We start from the raw sequence: 23,925 nt of genomic DNA, 5'->3' as shown, positions 1-23,925 counted from the left end.
ACCAGAATTGCTATGACTCCACTGTTTTAAGATTAGAGGTATATTCAATATGCATAAGACCAAAACCCCACAATTTTTAAACACTGAAATCTTACAGCATTTGCTTCACTTCATTGACCATATTGCCTCTAAGCAAGGTTTTTATTGATATCAAGAAATTCCTTTTTCCCTTTCTTTTTAGTTTTATGGTTTTTTCTTTCAGAAAGAATTTCATTTGGTTAATATTTCTTTACAGTGAAAACTACAGCCCTCTTAAACTAGACAAAACTGTACTTCGTAGTCCTTCACAATGAAGCTTGGAGATGATTTGATATAAATAACAGATCAGTGAATGCCGAATCCTTGGTGTTGCTAAACCTGTGCAGGGGTTTCCGACTGACCCAAGCAAGGCCAGGGTTTGGTTAGGATGCTGCTTTAAATGCCTCTGCAGTTAAGCACCATGGCAAATTTTGCCATTAAATACCAGAGTCTGCTGGTGTTGGGAGAGCTTACTGAGCCCAGCAGTTCCCTTATGCAGGTAAACAGTGTGCACGGAGAGCAGTGGGGACAGAAGATGCTAGAGTGAAATTGTGAATACTCTTGACGCTGGAGACATTTAAAGGCTAGTGGCATTTCTGTGCGGCTTTCTCTTGCTTGCAGAGATGCTTCTGCTTCCTTTAGTGATGCCGCTTCTTGGATGAGCTGTAATACAGTTATTGCAGTGAATTACAGCAGGCACAAAACAGTGAGATGAACTTACAAGCATCAAAACCAGACAAAAACAGATTAATTTTTAGAGGAAAATGGAAGAATTATTTTCTTTTTTTGTTACATTTTAGTTGAATGTTTGTTTAAGTTGCCCTAGGGGGAAGTAATTTGAAACTATTCTAGAATAAGTTTACCCAGATAGCTATTGTGTGTACTTTCTCTCTGAGGCGCAAGAGAAGCTTGTCCTAATGATTGTCTTGCCTTTTGGGCAGACTGTTTGGCGTAGGGCAGTGCTAGACAACACTTCTGTATTGCTACGAAGGCTGTTCCTCCAGAAACCTCTAACATTGCGCTTGGCAGTGTGGAGCTGAATGCAACCCCGAGGAACCCTGGATCAACCATTTGGGAAGTTGACACAGAACAGTTTGTTTGTTTTAAATTACTGAGACATGTCGGGTAGGCCTTGTTTCTGCCTTGTGCAAAGATCAACTAAATCTAGTCCTCCTGTATTCCTAGCCCTGCGCAACTTAAATGAGCCTCAGAGAAAGAGCGCTGAAGATTGCAGGCACGTTGATGTTTATAATGGAGAAAATACAACCTTTGGTGGAATAATTCCTGTTACTAGGTAATCCTGGCAATTACCTGTGGAGAATCCTGTTAATTATCATCTTCACCCATTTGGCCTGGGGATCTAAACAGATTTGCTGGCTGTTCTTCAGTGTTGCTCTGCAGAGGAATGAACATTTCACTTTAGTTATTACTGGCACCTGAGGAGGTCAGAGGAGGGTGCAGGTTATAGAAGATTATAAGCCTAAAGGCTGCCAACTCTTCAGCATTCATTAAGCCATAACTTCTCGTGCCTGCTGACTTTACTTACATGATTTCCACAGCGTTACAGTGTGGGCCCTTGGGAATGATTTCTACGTTGGCCAGGTGCTTTGGTAACACTAGTCCTGTGACAGTCTGGATGCAGTGACACCGCAGCTCTGCTGCCAGCATCGTCTCTGTGAGGAAAGGAAAGAGAAGCTTATAATGTCTGCAACTGAACCAAACAGACAATGAAAATATTAATTAGAGAAAGCAGAAGGGATAAAAAGTTCATGCCTTGAGGTATAAATGGGTTGCTATTCATGGGTTTAAGGTAGTAAGTTCACTGAGCAAGAACAGGGCATTTGAGATCTGCAGACTTCGTACAACTAACAATTTATAAGTTTCCATTATTTTGGCGTCCCACACCATCAAGTGCAATGAAAGGGTACTGGAACTGTGGGGCTTCTATCTTATGAGAGGAAGAAAAAGCCAGCTGAAGAGGCAGACAGCTACTCCCCATGAACACAGCCTGGAGGCGAAACCTGTTTGCGCTAAAATTCTACACTGGTACCTGGTGTGAAAAAGCCACGAAAATACTCAGCTCAGAAGCTTAATCAAGATGCTAGGAAAGGTGTGAGGGCCTCTGAGGAAGCAACTCTTGGTAAGTACTAGGACCAAGAAACCAAACAACCTTTGGGATGGAGTTTGGCTAAATGATGCTACACATTGTACGGCACCCAAGTCCGTGGACTGTATTTTCTGTTGCCTGACAGTCCTTCCAGACCCACATTGCCCTTCTGAAGCAAAAAAAAAATGTTATCCCGGCTTTAGGGACTGAGCCCAGAGCACCAGAGAGGTGATACAAGTTATCCAAGATGACAAGCTGTCAAGCCCAGGGCTTTCTCAGCTCCACCCACTGCAGACACTGGGATATCTTTTTCAAGTTAGTTTTCAAGTCAGATATCACAGGTTAAAATGCACAGTCTCAACTCTCACATTTGTCCATTTTGCCTACTAAGGCAAGCTGCATCTTCAGCTTGAAATTCCTGACATCTGGACTGTGGAATATATTGAAAGAGGAGATTTGGTACTTTGAGGGCAGTATCAACAAGAAGCAAAGAGAAGCTCCAGATAAATGGATGTGAGGCACACGGACACTCTCGTTGGGATGAGTAGGGCTGCAGGAGCCAAAATCCCAGTCAGTGCATCAGCCCTCTCCTACAGTGGGTAGTCTTGACATCCCTTCAGACCAAACAGCGAACCCCTTTACCTCACCCTGTGCTGGTTCTTGTGCCTTGATATGATCATCCACCTGTTTTCCTTCTTCACTTACTTCTGCCTGGCTGAATCTGCTGGTGCTTCTTTTGGCTGACCAACACCTCCCTACCTACCTGACAGCAAGCAGAAACAAATGGACTCGAAAGTCAAGCATTGGGAAGCACAGGGCGTTGCAGCAGAGCAGCAATGTCCCATCTGCAGGCTCAAGAGAAGAAAATGAGATTCCCAAAGGCTGTGCCAGAGATTCACTGCAGGTGCATGTAATGTTAGTCTGGCCTGGAGGTTGGCCACATCCAGCTCTGTTCTAGCTCAGGAGAGACTGCACATGTGTGTCATCCCAACGTGAAGCCAGGATGCAGTAGGAGCAAGCATCCACATGGTGCTGAGGCTTGGAAGCATTCCAGACCCCTAAGCTTGGCATACTTTCTGCCCACAAAATGCTTTTTGGACTTTCCCAGGAGAATTTGAGATTTTTTACCCTCATGCTTCTCAGGAAAGAGCTCTAACAGGCGGCTGTTGATTAGAAATAGATTGATTCAAGCTAAGTTGAATATTCCAAGCTTTCATTTCAGGGCCTGTTTTCATTAAAGCAGCATGAAAAGCGATAACGATACAATATGCCACACAGTTATTGCAGGCCGTCACTTCTGAGGCCTTGGCTGTAGTCTCATTTTGCTCAGCCTATTTAAGGGACAAGTTCACCAATGTCAGTGAAATCTCCACCAACAGAAGAATAATAGGAGACAAGAAATAGGCCTGCTCTGACAGTCCATGAATATGTTTTTCTTGACCTGCTGTCTCAAAGAAAGTGTGGGATGGAAGTCCTACACACCTTGAAAACATTCTGTTTAGCTAAACCGTATTGCGGAAGAATTGTAATACAAAGGAAAATAAATTGAATTTTCTTACCAGGAAAGCTGCCCATAAAAGAGAGAATCAGGAGGGAGATGAGAGTCTTGCTATCCATGACTTTTCTCTGTGCCTTCTTATGGTGAACTGAAAACAAACTCTGCTGTGTCTTCAGACTCACATGGGACTGCTGACACTGGACACTGCGGGATTTGCGTCTCATGCACATGTACAAACCGATGGAAGTACTCTCGCTCTTGTCTTTCGCCACAGCCAGAAGAAGAGGTGGGAAAATCTGAGATGAAACAGCTTGTGCTAACACCTGAAACCGAGCAGTAAGTTGGAGCCACTCTGCTGGCTGTGATTCCTTCTTAATTCCAAGGAAACAGTAAAATACTAACAGAGAATAATGAGCTGGTTAAAGCAGTGAGAGAGAGGTATCAAGTTTCATTGGTTGTCATCTTTATAGCTCAGTGCTTGCTTCATTTTGTCTCAGTGCTGAAATAAAAGACAGAATCAATAACAGAAGAACACTGGCAAAAATCTAGGTAATAGTGCTATTTGGATAGGGTGAGGAAGTCAGAGCATTATCACATTAAGATAATAATCTTTACGAATCTCTTGCATGTGCTTATCCACCATCCCATGTAACACCCAGCAAATTCACAGGCCAGAACGGGCCAGGGACTCTTCTGTGTCTGAGGACACACTTGCTGTAGGAAAAGAGACTTTAGCTGTATGGATGAGACATGCCATGCCACATGCTCTGGTGTCCAGAAAATGGCTCCTGAATGCTTGCATTTATTCATACTGTATAATAATAGTAATAATAATAACAATAATAATGGATTTCAAGAAGGTTTGAGGTTTTCATCACCTCTGAATATTAGGCAGTGTTTTAGAAAACACTTAAAGCTATGCTTTGACTTTGTCATTCCAGCTCCCAAACCTTTAAAAGGGAACTAATAACGTGCAGTTTATGATTTTCTTTAATGAGGATATGAGTTGTATGTAATAAGGATAATGAGGGTACTTGTGCAACACCACACAGACAAAAGAAAACAGCTGTGGAAATGCTGGGAACAGCCGCTGTCTCCTCATGCTCCTTTCTGCCCTTAGCCCTCCTTGGTTTTACTCTGTTCTCAGTCAAGGACAATTCAATTCCTTCTCGCAAGTCCCTTCAGATTTGCAAGGACAAAGAGGCTGCCTCTTATTACGCTCTTGCATTTAACCCTATTGCATACATCTCTTTTTTCAGATCTCTTCTTCCCACTTCTTTCTAGGTGTCTCTCCTGAGAGGAAAATTCAAACCTGTACTAAAAAAAAATACACATGCATTTGCTGCACCACTGGTCACTGTCTCCTGGCCTATGACCAGCCATGCACACTGCATGCTGCTTTCGATCCCAATCCAGCCCTGCCTTCTCTTGTGATGAGTTGCTGATGATTTTGATATACCTAAAATACTGTATTCAGAAAGGATTCCTGAAACTGAGGCACTCAGTTCTGTCCAGTCGATAATACAGAACTGTTTTGCATTGTTATGGAAGTGAGTGGTAGCTCACAAAATGAACAGATATTTGTGGTTTTCTCTGTGTGTGTTCACATATTGTGAAATTGCTCATTTCACGAAATGACTAAAATGTTGGTAATTTTAGAAAATTACTGAAAAAATAGATGAAAATGTTAAGTAGTACCTAATTACAATATTTTTTATTATTAGCTCAAAATTACAAGTAAGAATGTTTTTTCTAAAGTATGTATTTAGAAAAGCATTTGCTTGTCACTCCATGGTTCTAATACTGGTTTTGCAACTGAGGTTATTTCATAAAACAATGGAAAACTTTAGGGGTTTTGTGAAGTGAATAGTTCACAGTAGAAAAGTATCACTGGTTACTGCAAGGGCCGGGATAAAAGACATGTTCTGTGTGTATCTGTATGTATGTCTTTCTGAGAAGTTGCTAACATTTCCTGCAAAAGAGCCTTTCAGCTTTGGTCCATCAAGTTTGACTTCCATCCTTTGTAAATAATGCGGAGGCACATGTTTTTGCATTCTCAGCAAGTGTCAACTGCAGGGCTGCTCTGCTAGCTCTGCTATCTCCGAACGCTTCTGCAACGTTGTCATACTTGCATTTTTATGATCAGTGGAGGAACCAGTACCTCCTAGTCTGGTATCCGCAGCCTAATGGGCTTGATACCACCACTAGAAAACTTATAATCTCAAGCTTGTCCTTAAAGGAGAACAACTATGGGGCAAGGCAAGGCATGGCATGAATTCTGGGACTGGCACTGGACTTGTGCTCTGAGACAAGCAGAGGAGTATCCTGTGGAATTCCTCAATGAACAGGAAAAACCTCTGCAAAACCAACAAGGTTGGTCTCTAGGCACATAGTGACAAATGGCATCAATGGGATGGGCAGGAGGGTAGACTGGTGGTTTCTGCATAATAATGAAGTCCACTGGAAATGTGAACTGAATTGGTCCTGCCTTGGAAAGAGGCATCCATTTCTGTGGTGAGTTAGGTTGATTACAAAAGAGTTGGATGGTCGAGGTAGGAGGAAAGGAGGGAGGGAAGGAGAAACCAAGCGCAACTCTGGTTCTGCAGCCCAACGTGTGACTAGAGGTGAGACAGAAGTGGGCTGAGGTCATCTGTCATTGTGCTTCCTTTTGAGAATCTTCTTGCTCTGCTTGGAGAAGTGGGAATTCCAGTAGACTTGCTTCAGCATCTGAATTAGCCTCATCAGAAACTGCCTAAAGCTGTGAGGTCTCATTGGATGGCAGTGTAACAGGTGACACTGTTCTTCTGCCTGTCTGGGCTAGAGCTGACATGGCCTGTGTGGAGGAAGCGAGTTGGCTAGCACAGGCCCAGCTGCAGAGCTTCGGTAGCCAGACGTGTTGCATGTGCCTGGGTTTGAAAATGACCTCTTTGAACTCCTGAAGGGTGTTTTGAACCAGAAGGTGCTAGTCCATTAGAATGCCAGGAAAAAAAGCAGTCAGACTCTTGTTTTCCTCTGTCAAATGGCCTAAAATGCCATTTCTCAGGGCTATCACTGTGCAGAAGAGGATAGTGAAGATAGTCTTCTGTCCCTTTGGATGCTGGTAACCCTAAGCTGTGCGGTATGGAACAAGGCGCAGCTCTCTGTGCAGGTCCTGACTGCGGAAGGGCTACCCCACTGAGAGTCAGTCAAGCTCTTCCGAGAATTTTCTGAAAAGAAAACAACTCTGTTTATCATTTCTACTGTCAGCTGAGACGAATGTTCTCATGAGGATTTGCTGCAGTTTTAGATCAGGAAAGGATATGTAGCTAATCACCAGCATTGAGGGGGAGCTCCCTGCGGACCCCTCCGTTACCATGAGCTGGCTACATGTACCCTGCAGCCAAGGGGTACGGGCAGTACGGCACAGGCCTGGAGGCCGAGCTGTACGTCCAGCACAGCACAGCGCAGGCCTGGGCCCACTCCAGGGGCTGACTGAGTTAGGTGGATTGCTGACCCCTCAGTGCTGAGGTGTCTCTCAAAGAGGATTACTACAAGGGGCACCTCTGGCTTAGGTGCCAAATGGCACCGGGACCTGCACACCCATGTGAAACAGAACTCCCATGGAGAGGAAAAAGAGCAAAGTTTCTCTTTTTCTCGCTAATAAAAAGGGAAATACGGTTTAGAATAGGGCAAAAGGTTGAAAAATGCGTAAAGGAAACAGTTTATTACCCTAAGTTCTGAGGAGAAAAATGTTCTCAAGGAAGAGAGTAAATAATCACTCCACCTCGCTTAGCAATGTGGACTATGAGGGAAAGCTCTGAATCTTTTTGTCTGACAAATAGTGTCGTGGTCATCTGGAAGCTGCTGGTTTTCCTTACAGCCAGTTTTCACCGCATGACTGAACCAGTAACACTAGTCACGGACAAACCTTCAGCATCTAGGTAGATCGCATTGTGACCCAGTGGAATAGCCAGTTGGGTACAGAGTTATCTGTCATTGGAGTCATTTTGTGATTTCATAATACGCAGTTGATCTGAGCAGATGTGTGTGTGTATATGTGTATTTGTGATATCGTAAAGTCCACCCTTTGATAGACATTTTATTTATTTAATTATATACATCTATGTAAGTAACCCCTCCTCCCATTCTCTGTTGCTTTTTGGCATGTAGCTTTGTCCAGCTTACACTCTCCCTGAATTTCTTCTCTCTTTAGTGTTTACAAAGTTGCATGATTGGATTAATTGTTTTTCTCAGATGCAGGACAGCTTTTTAGCCCTTTACTACTCTAAATTTCTGCACTCATCTGATGGATAAGTTAGACAAAAATAAATTATTTTCCCTGGAAAGGTTTTTAATATAGTAGGACTTTTTACCTTCAAGAACAACAGTAGGAAGATGGTATGACCAAAAAAAATAATAATTTCTCCTTTTCTGAGTGATATAACAGTTTCTTCTAACCACAACAGCCTAAATATTGGATTTCAAAATTCTCACATTACAGAGAGAAAAGCTATTTTATACAACCAGAAGTGTTCAAAATTCAGTAAGATTTTTCTCTGTGTCCACAACTCAAAAAAGTAACATCCAGGGACTTGCTAGTTAAAGAGGAAGAAATAGGAACAAGGACAATCCTTGTTCATATGGATTTGCTTTCCAGTGATTTCTGTCAAAGAAAAGCTAACTGTGTTATGAGGATGAGCCAGCTTTCTTCAGGGGTCACAGGAGAGCACTGTATGACTCTTTGTCATGTCTACAAGGCCAGGATATGGTTATAGGTTCAGATAAGGTTCTACCGAATTTCATCAGCAAACAGCAATTGATTCTTCTGTCACTGTGTACCTACTGACTGAAGATATTGTTTGCACTAGAAATGTGCACTAAAAAAGAATCCAGAGGTGGTGATTTTTTGCTTTAAGAGGTGTCAGGGCTCTATGTTACAGCCAGGACCTGAACAATTTATTTTTCTGGAAACAACTTTACTGTTGTAAACCGTCAGCAAACACTGTTGCTCCCTCCCACCCAGCAAAATATGTTTAACTTTAAACACAGCCCCACCTTAAGTTAAACCAGAGTACAAGTTCCTGCAGACTGCTGGGGCTTACTTGGGTACATACGTCCTGGGGTTAATCTCTTCATATTGGCAGTTCCGAGTGAAGGGTTTAATAATGTGCCTCTGAATCTAAAAGCACGTTTGCTCAGTCCACAGTGTCCCCGACACTTCGGAGAGAGCTGAACCACAGGTGCGCCCGGGAACCCCTGGGCACGTAGAGGTTACTGCTTCCCTGCTTCCCAGCTAGCCAAAGTGACGCAGGTACACAGCTCCACCTTCACATGGAATTCACAAAACAAAACAGTTTTTTTGTTCCAGAAAATTAAATTCCAGAAAATATTTTTATTGCATTGTATTTCATTATATTAGCGTTTCATAATAAATCCATCCTTTCATATAAATACACTTTTCCAAAGCAGAATAAGGAAAATTACTTATTCTATATGAATTATGACAGTATGTCATACAAGTAGTACTATCTAAGCCTCTTCAGAATATTTACTGTTCCTTTACATCTTGTGTATAAATACAAAATAACTAAATGTAAACTCATTTAAAAACAAACCAACCAACCCCAACATTATCTTGTTAGAAATCAAAACAATCTTGACATGAAACCTCACAATTTAATGGAAATTCTTAAACTGTCATAAATATTGACTAGAGCAAGACTTCCAGAGCAAGCTTTCTGTAATTTTGTTGTGCAGTATCTTATGCAAAAACATCCTAGGCTTTCTATGTAAACGCTAGTAAGTTATAGGAGGGAAAAAAGATTTAGTAGAATGTTCTGAGCCCAAGGCTCATTTAGGCACCTGAGGCAGCAGACTGCGCATGGCAGCACAGCACTGTGCTTGCTTCAGCCAGTTTTTATTCCCATGTAATCCTGAACGGGCACTAAAATGCCAAGTGCCAGGCAGCACTCACACTTCCCCATCTTGTTATTCCTAACGGAATGATTATCCACGGCCATCAGCACCACGCTCTCAAACCTGTGTGTATCAGACTATCTGCAGACATTTACACAACCGTCTTCACAATGGACCCGTCGTCTTTTCGGATATTAATGCCATTTGTAAGAACTTGTTGGCAAACAGCATTTGGAGAGAAGGAGCTTGCACAAAGGTGGGGCTACTCAAACTGTGGAAACTGCAGCAAGGTCGCCAAGAGGTGCCTGGCAAAGCCTATGCTGTCTTATCAAACGGATTCAATCACTTCATCTCAGTCAATAAATACATATGTAAGAACAGGCCATAATAAATAGGAGGGGAGGGGAGAGTCTTAAAGGGATTGGACGTAGAACAGCTGGTCTACAAACTCATCCAAACTAGAGAGTCGGCCTGTTATCTTCTTCCAGCTTCCATTTCCTGGTATCTTCTGGCAAACAGGTAGCTTCATTTAGAGACGTTTCTTCCCTCAGAGCTGGTTATGTGAACTGCAACAGGAAGAATTCAAATTATAAAGCTAGTCAGGCAATCTTTCCTTAAATCTGCTTGCATGCCCAGATACTTAGTCCCATAGGAGGTGTGTCTTCTGGAAAAGATGCCTGACAGTGACGGTGGTGGTGGACCACACTGGCTCGGTACTGTGGCTAGATTTGCATTTCATCAGGCGTTTGCTGTGGATGCTCTACCTGACCCATGGGCTTTTCCCAACAAAGCAGCCGCTTGCTGGGCAGGTTTGCCGCGTAACGAGATCAATGGCAGAATGTGGCTTGTTAATCCTGCGACACCCACGCTGGTTTCACACCCAGCCAGCAGCCGAGCTGGGCCTCCAAGGGGGCTCGCGTTGGCGTCGGCTGCTGCGGGGCGCACGGCCCCGACCCCTACGGAAAGCGACAGCTGCCCCGGCCCCGCAGGTACCTGTTGAGGATCCTGGTGACGATGAGCTTGACCCAGGGCGCGGCGGGGTTCAGGCAGACCGTCTGTCCATGCTTCGTCGTGGCTCTGCGGGGCGAGGGACGGGGTGAGCCCGGGTCCGGGACCGGGCGGGGGCCGGGGCCGGGCCGGGCACTTACATGACCTCGGGCACGGCGCAGTGCGGCCCCTCGGCGACGAGCTCCACGCGGGCCAGGCGCCGCGGCGGGATCACCTCGGACACGGTCCGCACGCAGCGGCAGCGCAGCTCCCCGGCCAGCGGCGCACCTGGAACGGCAGGCGCCGCCTGAGCCGCGGCTCGGGACCCCCCGCCGCCACCCCCGACCCGGCCCGGCCCGGCCCGCCCCCCCGCCGGGCCCGGGGGCGCCGGCGCCCCGCGCCCCCCTGCCGGCACCCGTCCGCGGAGGGCTGGGTGCCGCCGTCTCGGGCTGCCGGGCGGGCCCACGGCCGCTTACCCCGGCAGAGCGCGGCGGCGGCGGCCAGGAGGAGGAGGAGGCGGAGGAGCGGGCTCATGGCTGGCGCTGGCGGCGGGGGGCTGCGGGAGTCGTCTGTGCGGCCCGCTTCGCCGCCCGTGCTTTTATCCCCCGCCGGCAGCTGTCGGGCAGGAGAAACGTGATTCACACGCCGTCACGCGTCTTTCTCTCCTCCCTGCACATCCTCGGGCGGCCGCTGCTCGCCCTCTTCCCCGCCTGTGACCCGCCAGGTCGGCACCGCCCGGCACGGCACGGCAGCCTGCAGGGTGCATGAATGGGACGCGGGCTCGGGTTCTGCGCCCCGGCTAGCCCCCCCTGCCCCGCTGCTTCTAGGCGGAGGTGTCTGTTCAGCCTGCCCCACTTACCGGGGAGCCCGACAGTGCCAGGGACGCAGCGGTGGGAGATCATATAGGTACGGATTGTCCTTTAGACACCAGAATTTGGAGGTTAAATTTAGCCTAGCCCAAATTTTCTTGGTTTGTAAGCCTAAAAGATGCTAGGAAACTGACATAAAATCCTTTGGTTTCTGCATCTAGGGGTAAGTTCACATTTCATTTCAGCACCTGCGTTTCTCTGCCAAGCACACTGTAGCTTCATTGTGGATTTAGTTATTAACTGAAAAGCAAAGAGCCCTCAATATTATGCAAAGCAGTGAGCAGTGAGGGCCCTCTCCAACCGACTGGAAAGATGTCAAGGCTTAAAGTCTGACAGAGGATCCAGGGATGCCTCTGAGCTGCAGGTGCACTCCAGAGGTGCCACAGCCATCCCACCCTTTCTTCCCAGTCTTTGGAGTTAATGCATTGCTTTGTTGCAGTCCTCTAGCTCTTCTTTGGACTGCCTGTTGTGCTTTCCAGGGCAGTGAAGAGTGATTAAGATTTTTCCCCTAAGATCTTTTCAAAGATGTGATAATTGCGTTATTTTTTTTTCTTAGTCTGGGCAGCAAAAGAATCAATTTGGTATTAGGCAATGGACACCTCATTTCTTTTAACTCAGGTGGGGGGACATGACAACAGAGACTGATTTATTAACAGTGTCTGCAAGCTTGTAACTCAACTCTTTGCTTAATTGCAAAATATTCCCAGGAAAAGGGAAGCTGGGAACAGAGATAACTTTGTGTTCACAATTAGTCCGTCAGGTATTTCCCTGCACGCTGACCAATTAGGCTGCCTTGCTGTTAATGAGCTACTTTTCGCCTCTCGGAGCTGAGTGTGCACTCACTGGTTTGGGTATCACCAATGCAGTCTCTGTGGTTCCAGGTCCATCAGGCCTGTAAGCCTTGGGGCACTTCACTGTTTCTCACTTCTGCCACCCCGCAGGAAGTGATGGAAGCGCTAAAGTAACCAGGAGGGAAAGATCTCAGAGCAGTGGGGGTTTGTATTGCTCTCCAAAGTGCCTTCCTCTCATTGTGCTCGGTCTGCAACGGGGTAGGGAGCAAATACCTCATTCCTTGCCCGTCTGTAATGCTTTCTGCCTTGCTCATGAGTTTTCTGACAGAACTACAGGTTCTAGCTCAATAGGTAGGCACCAACTATCAAACGCTAGCCTGGATGCTAGTCCTTGCTCCTCAACACCAAAGCTCAGCTACAACCATGCCTATTATTGTGAAATTTCCTTACAAGATGCCAAGGGAAAAATGACATTTTCATTCTGAGAATCCTGTTTCTGCAATGCAAAAATGTTCAGAATAGAACCTGAAGGGATATGCTAGGTGTGCCAGATGCAAAGGGATCATAAAGACATGGACTAGCTTTACAATGTAAGGACTGTAGTCTCTGTGAACTGTTTTCTGCCTTTTTTCTCCCCATATTTCAGGTTCCCCCCGCCCCCCCGCCCGCTATATAAACTAACATTTCCAGGCTTGTGGCTGTTGGTAAGATACGGCATTATGTGCCTGCTTTTGTTTATTTGGGAAAATCTTTCCTATGCTATCAGTTTGTTTTTCTTTTTGTGGCAACGTTCTGTGCAAACAGGCTTTTTGCTTTGGAAAGCACCAGCTGAACAGCGGCCTGGTTCTGAACACAGTCGTCTTGGATTTCAGGGTAAAGACTTCACTTGTTGTGTCAAGTCCTCATCGCACTGACGTCAGTGGCAACTTAGATGAAGCCAGCTTTTCATCGCTGACTTCAGCTGTCACTTTAAGTAGACCAGGTATAGAAGAACAATTGGGGCTGACCTGCATTTTACCCCCTTTTTGAACAATTAATGGAGGGCAGCAGTGGCTGAGCTCTTAGAAGATTGCTACAGATAGTATGTTAAAGGCCCATCTCACGGAGGAAAAGGATTTATGTGTTAGAGAGTGGCCAATGCCTTGTGTCATGTAGAAATCTGCATTAACAGAGCATATTTCATTAGAGTAACTACTTCAGTCTTACCTAAATCTCTCAGCAGGAATTTATGTCCAGGAATAGGCTGAGCTAAAGGAAATATATAGCAACATCAGTGATTACATTAGTGTGGTGGGTTGACCCTGGCCAAATGCCAGGTGCCCACCGAAGCCACTCTATCCCTCCCCCTCCTTAACTGGACAGTGGAGAGGAAAAAAAAATTACAACAGGCTTGTGGGGTTGAGATAAGGACAGGGAGATCACTCAGCATTTACCGTCACGGGCAAAACAGACTCAACTTGAGAAAAATATAATTTATTACCAAGTAACTCAGAGAGGAGTAATGAGAAAGAGAACCAAATCTTAAAACACCTTCCCCCACCCCTCCCTTCTTTCCCGGGCTTAACTTTAATCCCGATTTCTCTCCCTCCTCCCCCCCAGCGGGGCAGGGGGGGGAACAGGGAATGGGGGTTGGGGTCAGTTCATCACACTGTTGTTTTCTGCCGCTCCTTCCTCCTCAGGGGGAGGACTCCTCACACGTTTCCCCTGCTCCAGTGGGGGGTCCCCCTCACAGGAGAAAGTCCTCCATGATTTCTCCAGCGTGAGTCTTCCCACGGGTTCAGTCCTTCATGAACTGCTCCAACGTGGGTCTCCTCCATGGTGTGCAGTCCTTCAGGAACCGACTGCTCCAGCGTGAGCCCCCCTCATGGGGTCTCTGGCAGCAAACCTGCTCCAGCGTGGGCCTCTCTCTCTCCACGGGCCACAGGTCCTGCCAGGAGCCTGCTCCGGTGCAGGCTTCCCACGGGTTCACAGCTTCCTTCAGACATCCACCTACTCCGGCATGGGGGCCCTCCACGGGGTGTAGGCAGTCATCTGCTCCCCCGCCCATGGGCTGCAGGGGCACAGCCTGCCTCACCATGGTCTTCACCACAGGCCGCAGGTGAATCGCTGCTCCAGCGCCTGGAGCATCTCCTCCCCCTCCTTCTTCACTGACCTTGGTGTCTGCAGGATGTTTCTCTCACACATTCTCACTCCTCTCACTCGCTGCAATTACTGCTGCGCAACAACTTTTTCACTCTCTTAAATACGTTATCACAGAGGCGAAAAACGCTGTCGCTGATGGGCTCGACCTTGGCCAGCGGCGGGTCCGTCTTAAAGCTGGCTGGCATTGGCTGCATCTGACATAGGGGAAACTTGTAGCAACTTCATACAGAAGCCACCCCTTTATACAGAAGCTACGAAAACCTTGCCACGCGGACCTGTTACAGTTAGTTTGGCAATTAAACACTCAAGTGATAAAACAGCAGTGACAAACTGCCCATGCAGTGAGAAACTCCTCAACAGGCCTCTGTCCTGTGGGTTTCAAACTATCAACTCCAGCAACAGGATCTTAAATTACATTACTGTCCTCTGCTTCCCAAATATCTGGAAAGACGCTTCCCAGTCTTGTCTCCAGTGGGAGATTTCATAACAAATAATTGAGAGGGCCTTAAAAAGAACAAGCTGCCTTCGAGTAAAGCTATGCTTCTTGTGAACCGGAAAAGTTTCCATCTTTTTAGTGGAATAGTCAGGTTCAGAATCTGGAGGACAGGTGTTTGTGGGATTTGGAACTTAATCTGTCAGGTCTCCTAAAATCAACTGGACAATGTTCTCCTGGGCCTAGCACCTCCTCCCTGTGCCGATACAGCTCTTCAGAGCAATCTGTTCTATTATTCTTCCACTTGGAAAAATTCATTCACATACATTAATTTGCCACTGACTGGTCTTGATGGGAATTACAATGTGAATCAGCATTAATTCAGCAGATAAGCTGTTAAGGTATATTGCTTTAAAGGGAGATCTGAGTGTTGAGCGGCTCATAACAATGCAATAATGATGTGTCAGGGAAGCAGAACCTCACTGCAGAAAGAGGTGAAGAAGCTCTGAGATTGCTTCACCATGCCAAAAAGGAAATACTCTTCATCAAATGTGGGTTGTTGGCAAATGTGTAACATCTGCAGTGCTTAGGAAGATGCTTATTTGCTCAGTCATTTTCCTGTGATGTAATTAACCATTTTGTTTGACATTCACAAGAACATTTATTGATGGGCTAGAATGTCTTAATTCTCTGACATATCAAACTCCTCAACAGCTGGCCTGACCTTTAGCCCAGATTAAAGTTTTGGAAAAGTCTTGTGCAGGTGCCCGCCGTACCAACAGAGCAGGAAACAGACAGGAAACTTGAGGTGTACAAAGACTCAAAAAAAGGACTTGTGTCCAGGAGCATTGCTCAGCCATTTCCCTTTAAGCTGTGCTAGGCTAACTCTACCCATCCGGCTCCGTCAGGGTATGCTCAAAACCATATCACCAGGACCACGTTTTACAAAAAAAGGCAATAGTAAGTCAGATGAGCTTCATTTATTTTGTCTCTGTCCCTGTGAAAAAAGGAACACCCCATGCTGTTTGCACTGTGGTATGAATGTCCTGCAACTATTCCTTTGTGTTGGAGCCAATACAATAATCTTTAATGAAGGCTGTGACTAGGAGGCAGCTGAAATGATGAATACGTGATCCACACTGTCACTTTTAGGTAGGCTCTTAACATAGTTAAGAGGCAAATAATTCAGGATCATCCCAAAGGAATGAACTCTTCCAAGGATTATGCCCTGGGCAATTAGCTGAATTTTGCAAATGGGTTCAGCCCAACCTCCTGGCCAGATTTTTCTGGCTACAGGGAGATTCCCCTCCCTTTTCTAATTGACACAACAAGTTGGTTGTGCTTGGTCATTAGATACTGGTGAGACATGAGAGAGGCTGACTGGTCCACTGCCAGTTAGTGTGATGAAAGGCCACAGGTATGCTCCCCTCTTGCACTGGTACCTCCTGGAAGTAGGGATAAGAAAGGGAGGCAGATCAGATAATTTTCTTATGCCAGCGAGTATGAATCAGGGAAGCCCAAGGAGAAGGAGTAACTTTAAAAGCATTTATCTGTGATGAGGTTAGTGTGCCAAGGGGTCTATCCGATGACACAAAGAGAACAAGAACGCGTGTCGTAACATAAGGAAAATGTGCAATCTGGACAGCTCATTCTGCTGCTGTGCACAGACGATATTTTTAGGAAACTGCAGGAAGGCACAGTAACATTGACGTGTCCTTGACACTGACATGGTAGACCTGACCCTTGCTCCCACTAGGTGAGGACTATTGCCATGGATGATGGAGGTGCTTTGAGCAGACAAGCAGCAGAACTGATGAAACTGGTTTTCTATGGACTTGAGTTGCGATTGGATTCTCTGATTTCTAATGAGGTACACAATCCAACCAAGAAACTTCCCCTAATTAAGGCACTTGTCACTTTTTCTCCCTCTGCCTTAGGTTTTCTAGCATGTTGTGAAAGTGTATTATGTGCTTACGCTGCAGTCTACCTCAGTGTGAGCACAATGGCAATTTCTACAATTACCTGTAGACTTTCAGAAAACATCTAGAAAGTGACTATCTTTGATCCTAATACTTTAAAAATGGCCAACACTCAGAAGTTGCCAGGGGAACAGAGGAATATGGAACAGTCAAGGCAGCTTCATCACATAATAGACTTTATTTACTAAGAAAACCAGGCTAGATGATGCCAGACAGATGTGGAACTGGATTTCGGTACTGTTCTCCCAGGCAGTCATCCAAATAAAGTAGTCATATTTGCAAGATAGCTGTGCAGACAGAAAATCTCCATGCTGTCTGCAGCGGCTACGGACATGTAGCAGAGGTGCTGTGAAAAGGACATCCAGCCATTCCGAACGTATTTAAATATGTGTGTACTATGGAGACGGTGCAGGTTGGAGGTGGAGAGATACTCAAATGAGGACAAAAATGCTGAAACCTTGCTGCCACTCTCAAAGTGAGTTGAGAATCACTGTCAAGCTTGTGCCCTCCCTCAGATTGTCCTTCACAGTCTCCTCTGGCTGCCTAGAAGTGCCCCAGTAGCCAGAAGACTCCAAAGGTCACAGAGGGAGTGTTGGGGCAGCCATGTCTCCTCTTTGCTCCACCAAACAGCTTTAGAAATCTGCCTGCTTTGCTTCTCTGTTGTGAACTTTCTGATCTGCAGCATTTTTGATCGATGTAAGTATGAGGAAGGGAGGAGTGTGCCTGCCTTCCCGCTTGTAGCAGCGGAATTTGCTTAGAGTAATGGCCTTGCAGGCAGATTTGTTAAGGCAGTGTGCCTGTGTCCCAAACAGTGGGGACAGGAGCCTCAGTCCTAGGCACTGTGCAAGCGTGGACCAAAGGGATCACCCTTCCCCAAGAAAAGCCTTCCACGGCTGAGTCACAACAACCTGTATGAACTGGGAAAGGCAACGTCAGGTGTGGCAAACAACAGATAGTGTAGTACATCCACATGACTCCAATTGCCCATCTGCGGGATGGATGTGTTACTGAACAGCTAGGCAACTTGCAACGCAAGTTCTGTAGACACTTTAAATTCCACTTTCCCAACAATTGCCCTTTTATTGAGGAGTATGTCCAGCCTGGTCATGTTTTTCACATGGCTTAACTTTATGAAGCCCTCATGAATGTGAGCATGACCAGTATTTACTTAGGAGACAACAAATTAGCAGCAGGCTAATCAGGGCTGGATTAGGTAGTATTGCTCCTGCTTTACCCACACTCTTCCGTCTCCTGCTGCATTTTCATGGAGTATGTGTTAGAAAAATGCATCATGAAAACAGTGTCGTTCCTTTTCAGTTGGTGAAATGACGGAAGTGTGTCAGTAGACAGAAGAGTCTCTTAGGCTTGAGAAATCCGACAGTCACAAAGCTTCATATTGAAAGTGTTATTGGCGATGGAGTCATGTTATATCTGACCTCCATGCCATCCAGCCCACAGTTTGCTGCCTTCATTCAACCTAAACCAACTCAGACTTGCTCCCTGCCCTTGGCCACTAAAAGGTGAGGGTTTCTTCTCAGCACTGGCTCATTTCAAGCACAGCAAGATGGCAGAGTAAAACGTTTTCTTGTAACTCTGCTAAGGACAGGTCTAAGCCATTGGGCCATATGAAACCCATCCTTTTCCTCATTTCAAAAGGAACCAGAAAGCAGCACCAGTATTTAGGGGGATGTGTGGGAAACTGTTGTTTCATTGCTCCACATCCTATTGTGCCTAGCCCAGTCTTCCGCTTGTGAGTGACTGCAGTGAAATGGCAGGGAGGAAAATAGAGCCCTGGTGCTTTTCACATCAGCTTCCCAGATAATTTAATTTCCCTGCAAATGGGACCAAATAAAAGAGGCTCAGTCCTACTGCTTTCCGTCCAGAAATCCCATTAAAGTGAAGGAATGCTGAGGACTGTAGTTTTGGAATGGTGAAAGTGTATCAATGGGCACAGCGTACAGAAGCCATTAACGAAACCAACCAGATCTGATGTTGTAAGATCTGTCTTTTATTTTAACACTTGGAAACAGACACTCGGCAAGTCTATTTAAATATTTATTATTTAAAAAGCAAAACTCTGTAAGTAACAAGGGAAAATTACTTAATGAGGAAACATATATAGTAATAAAAACATTAGAAAAAATCTTCCACTTGATTTACAGGAACTTATTACAGTTATTCTGGATCTATGAGGAAACCTCTACACAGCAATTATACATACGTAACTCTGAGGGTTTCTTCAACATTCTGCAAAGTGAGCAGATAAATAGAAATCATACGGTCTCAACATGATGACATTTAAATACTAGTATTTAAAAGTGGTTTAGATCCCCCTTTTTTTAATTTTCTGCTGGACAAAAATATGAAGAGCAGAGGAAACTGCACGTACACAATTCCAAAAGGAATTTGGACTAGAATAAATAAACATCCATCAACACAACAGCCAGTTATATAAATTCTGACATTATGCCATACAAAAAAAAGACATCACATGTCTAAGGTTGCAAGGGGCAAAACCCACCAGCTCCCTCCAAGTGCAAACGCCCAGGGTAAACAGTGCTGCATGTACCAGGATTCTGGCACGGGAAGGGAACTGGAAGCTGCTGGTGACCTTGCGCTGCCAAGCTCCCCTCTGGCTCTGCACAGCAGGCTGCCTGGCTTTCCCACAGTAGCTGGGAAAGGTTTTTTTGCCAGGGACACAGCTGTACGATGTGTGAAACAAAACAAAGATGTGTTCTGGGAGGCAGCAGTTCCCTTCTCTGCTCAGAGCTGCTGTGTAGTGTTTCTGTGCGAGTTACTCAAGGCGTGCAGCCTGGAAATACACTTCTTGCTGCTGCTGAAGCCTCATCAGCAGTTTGCTGATGCTGGAGCCCAGGCAATTTTTTTTTTCCTGTGAAAGAATACAGGATATTCCCTGTATCTTCTCTTCTGCACAACACCCCCAAAGCAAGGTTTTAAAGGCAGTGAATTAGTACAGCACTTAGAATTGTGCTTTTCAGACAATGCACAAAATAAAGCTATCTCTTACATCTCCAAATGTAATCTCTTATCTAAATAAATACAATCAGATGTCATTACATTAAATACAGTCCTCAATAAATAGGCTGAGCTCAAACGCAGTGCATTTCAGGAGAAACAAACCCCCGACGCCTCAGGGTCCGTGTCACCTCCCCTCCAGCGAGCTTCTCTCCCCCGTCAGCGTTTCAGTGATGAGCTGAGAGCAAAAAGCCAAGAAGAGAGAGATCAGCACTGCCGGCCGTCACCGGCGAGCCTTCAGCGTGCTTGGGGGAGATGAAAGAGGGTCCCCCTCGTTCTCTCCGGGGGTTTTGTGCCTCTGCTGCAGCCGAGGCCGCCGCCGCCCCGCTCCTCCCCGGGACACCCCCGCGGCGGCGGCCAGGGCGAGGGCGCGCTGCCCCCGCAGGTACCTGTTGAGGATCCTGGTGACGATGAGCTTGACCCAGGGCGCGGCGGGGTTCAGGCAGACCGTCTGTCCATGCTTCGTCGTGGCTCTGCGGGGCGAGGGACGGGGTGAGCCCGGGCCCGGGGCCGGGCGGGGGCCGGGGCCGGGGCCGGGGCCGGGCCGGGCACTTACATGACCTCGGGCACGGCGCAGTGCGGCCCCTCGGCGACGAGCTCCACGCGGGCCAGGCGCCGCGGCGGGATCACCTCGGACACGGTCCGCACGCAGCGGCAGCGCAGCTCCCCGGCCAGCGGCGCACCTGGAACGGCAGGCGCCGCCTGAGCCGCGGCTCGGGACCCTCCGCCGCCACCCCCGACCCGACCCGACCCGATCCGGCCCGCCCCGGCCCGCCCCCCCGCCGGGCCCGGGGGCGCCGGCGCCCCGCGCCCCCCTGCCGGCACCCGTCCGCGGAGGGCTGGGTGCCGCCGTCTCGGGCTGCCGGGCGGGCCCACGGCCGCTTACCCCGGCAGAGCGCGGCGGCGGCGGCCAGGAGGAGGAGGAGGCGGAGGAGCGGGCTCATGGCTGGCGCTGGCGGCGGGGGGCTGCGGGAGTCGTCTGTGCGGCCCGCTTCGCCGCCCGTGCTTTTATCCCCCGCCGGCAGCTGTCGGGGAATTCCCCGGGCGCGGAGTGGAGCCGGGGGGTCTCTTCCTGGCCGGGCTCCCCACGGGAGGCCACGCCGGGCCGGGCGGGAAACCCCACCGACCCCTTTCCCCCGCCGGGTGCCGGTGCTGAAGGAGCGGTGCAGGGACGGGAGGTGGCTGCCCCCTATCCCGAGCGGCTGCCGGCAGAGCGGCGTTTTCAGGTGCGGGAGAGGTGGAACCACAGCACTGCGCAGCCCCGAGGGTCGCTCAGGGACCTCTAGGAGACTCACCCCGTTCTTTGGAAGGAGCTGAGGCTCTTTTGGGGGGGATCTTGGCTTGATTTCAGTGAGTCCCGTGCAGGGTGCTGAGCCGAAGGGGAGTTTGCGCTCCGGAGCTTGCCTTGCAGGCTCACCCCGTGCAACTATGCACTCTCATCACTGGGAGTTGCTCCCCCGAGCACCCCTTTCTTCACTTGCCTTTTGAAAAACCTACACTCCACTGATGCAAACCTTCCATTCCACTCCTTTCCACACATAGGTCACGTCACTGTATCTTCATGACTGCCAGGGCATTTTCCTAAATTTTGTTACAAAGCAGCAAAAATGCAGTTTTCTGGGGGCTTTTAAAGAACATTAGAAGCAATTTTTCTGAGCTTTATTTACACATAGGTTTAGTTCATTTACAGTCAAAGCACTTTCTTTTGTAATTAGTTTCGGTATTTTGAACATAGCTTTTTTGCAGCTTTTTTCTCTCTTCCACGGGTACTTGTGAACACGAGTGGAGTTCAGGAAATCAGTTCGTTCCTGGGTCAGGCTGCCATGTGTCTTGCCCCGACAACTCAAACCCTTTGGGTATCCAGAAAGCTTCTAGGTCAGTTTTTTTAATATCACGTGTCACATGGTGCTTTGATTTATGACATGTTTATGGCTTTGCAGGAATTTAAGATTTGCAAGTGTGTTCTTAGATCTCCCTTCCCCTGCAATTTTCTGATCTTTATTTGCTTAATAAATATCTCTTTGCTGTACAATATACATCTGAAACTTGAAGTGCTAATGCACAGTCAGATAAAACCAATCAGATTTCAGTTGAACATTCCTGTTTTGTGAAGAGGAGATCTGCTCATGAATCATTATTAGAATGACTTGAAACCAAGTGTGTCCTAGTGATTGTTTTGAACTGGCTTGACTTGATTTTCAGGGAAAATTAACATTGTTTCCTTACAAGAACACTGTTAGCACAGACATAGTTTCTTGCAGGTAAAGTATGTAGTTTAGATTTGCTTTTTTTTTAGTCACAAGCCAAGTAATCATTGTGTTACAATGACATTAACAGGACAGAACAGGAATTAACTGTAGGTAAAACTACCAAAATGGAAAGCAAAGTAAGACGATTTTTGAAATTACAAGGATCACAGTACAGTAATCCTATTAGAAGACTTACTGTCTGAAAACAAAACCAAGTCAGGAGTCAAAATGGGTGAGATGCAGCATGTGAGCTAGTCCTAGCGAGAGCTTAATTAGGTGGCAACCCAGTGGCACACAGAGACTCATTCCTGAGCTTTGTCGTCTGCAGATGGGATAGTTCATATGGCTGCTGGCTTAGTCTCTTGGGAGATCAGCCGTGCGGGAAGATTCTGTGTCATAAGCAAATGGTGATTGCCCTGTGTAATCAGGAAATATCTAATGACTAATTTGCACCCCTTTCCAGTTGCCGTTTGGTAATGACATCCTTGGAAGCTGCTGGCTTGTAGCTTGGTCTTAAAAGGAAATAACATGATCAAGATGTCTCTCTGTCCTGCTCCGTCTTTTCCCACCAGTTCCACCCCTCCAGTAAAGTTGTATCTTTTGGCCAACTTCAGAAGGATTTGACAAAGGGCTATTGAGGGATATCAGCCAAGTTAGTACAAGTTTGTGGAGAGTCAGTGTTGGATGGAGGGAGAGAGAGCGCCAGACCAGCATTGCTATTGAGGGAAAACGTGCAGCATTAGCTGTGCTCTTTCCACCTTGCCAGCTGGCCAATTGAGGTGGGTTGACCCTGGCCAAAATGCCAGGTGCCCACCAAAGCCGCTCTATCACTCCCCCTCCTTAACTGGCCAGGAGAGAGGAGAGAAAAAAAAATAACAACAGGCTTGTGGGGTTGAGATAAGGACAGGGAGATCACTCAGCATTTACTGTCATGGGCAAAACAGACTCAACTGAAAGGAAATGTGATTTATTACCAATTAACTCAGAGAGGAGTAACGAGAAATAAAACCAAATCTTAAAACACCACCCCTCCCTCCTTTCCCGGGCGTAACTTTGATCCCGATTTTCCTCCCTCCTCCCCCCCAGCGGCACAGGGGGAAAATAGGGAATGGGTTGGGGTCAGTTCATCACTCTGTTGTTTTCTGCCGCTTCTTCCTCCTCAGGAGGAGGACTCCTCACACGTTTCCCCTGCTCCAATGTGGGGTCCCCCTCACGGGAGAAAGTCCTCCATGATTTCTCCAGCGTGAGTCTTCCCATGGGTTCAGTCCTTCATGAACTGCTCCAACGTGGGTCTCCTCCATGGTGTGCAGTCCTTCAGGAACCGACTGCTCCAGCGTGAGCCCCCCTCACGGGGTCTCTGGCAGCAAACCTGCTCCAGCGTGGGTTTCTCTCTCTCCACGGGCCACAGGTCCTGCCAGGAGCCTGCTCTGGTGCAGGCTTCCCACGGGGTCACAGCTTCCTTCAGGCATCCACCTACTCCAGCGTCGGGGCCCTCCACGGGGTGTAGGCAGTCATCTGCTCCCCCGCCCATGGGCTGCAGGGGCACAGCCTGCCTCACCATGGTCTTCACCACAGGCCGCAGGGGAATCGCTGCTTCGGCACCTGGAGCATCTCCTCCCCCTCCTTCTTCACTGACCTTGGTGTCTGCAGGATGTTTCTCTCACACACTCTCACTCCTCTCACTCACTGCAATTACTGCTGTGCAACAACTTTTTCACTCTCTTAAATACGTTATCACAGAGGTGAAAAACGCTGTCGCTGATGGGCTCGGCCTTGGCCAGCGGCGGGTCCGTCTTAAAGCCGGCTGGCATTGGCTGCATCTGACATAGGGGAAACTTGTAGCAACTTCATACAGAAGCCACCCCTTTATACAGAAGCTACGAAAACCTTGCCATGCAGACCCGTTACACCAATCCAGATG

At 47.4% G+C, this 23,925-nt stretch overlaps 3 protein-coding genes across 3 annotated transcripts; all 3 read right to left on the bottom strand.

The window, feature by feature from the left end:
• Positions 1-656: 656 nt before the first annotated feature.
• Positions 657-3,742, bottom strand: LOC104352134 (alveolar macrophage chemotactic factor-like). The gene is made up of 4 exons (XM_009958386.2): positions 3,685-3,742; positions 1,565-1,691; positions 1,330-1,413; positions 657-681 (listed from the first exon to the last, which is right to left on the bottom strand). Exons 1-4 carry the CDS (start codon positions 3,740-3,742, stop codon positions 657-659), a joined length of 294 nt encoding a protein of 97 aa, XP_009956688.2.
• Positions 3,743-10,474: 6,732 nt separating this feature from the next.
• LOC147415645 (growth-regulated alpha protein-like) lies at positions 10,475-11,039 on the bottom strand. Its single transcript, XM_086464396.1, has 3 exons — positions 10,982-11,039; positions 10,667-10,793; positions 10,475-10,595 (listed from the first exon to the last, which is right to left on the bottom strand). The coding sequence occupies exons 1-3, from the start codon at positions 11,037-11,039 to the stop codon at positions 10,475-10,477; spliced, it is 306 nt and encodes a 101-aa protein (XP_086320522.1).
• A 7,891-nt stretch (positions 11,040-18,930) lies between these two features.
• Positions 18,931-20,699, bottom strand: LOC147415644 (growth-regulated alpha protein-like). Its single transcript, XM_086464395.1, has 4 exons — positions 20,642-20,699; positions 20,312-20,438; positions 20,099-20,228; positions 18,931-18,966 (listed from the first exon to the last, which is right to left on the bottom strand). Exons 1-4 carry the CDS (start codon positions 20,697-20,699, stop codon positions 18,931-18,933), a joined length of 351 nt encoding a protein of 116 aa, XP_086320521.1.
• Between the last annotated feature and the right edge of the window lie 3,226 nt (positions 20,700-23,925).

Source organism: Leptosomus discolor, chromosome 4 (assembly GCF_034619465.1).
Source record: "Leptosomus discolor isolate bLepDis1 chromosome 4, bLepDis1.hap2, whole genome shotgun sequence".
Classification (NCBI taxonomy): domain Eukaryota; kingdom Metazoa; phylum Chordata; class Aves; order Leptosomiformes; family Leptosomidae; genus Leptosomus; species Leptosomus discolor.
This window is presented reverse-complemented; position numbering and strand designations above follow the sequence as displayed.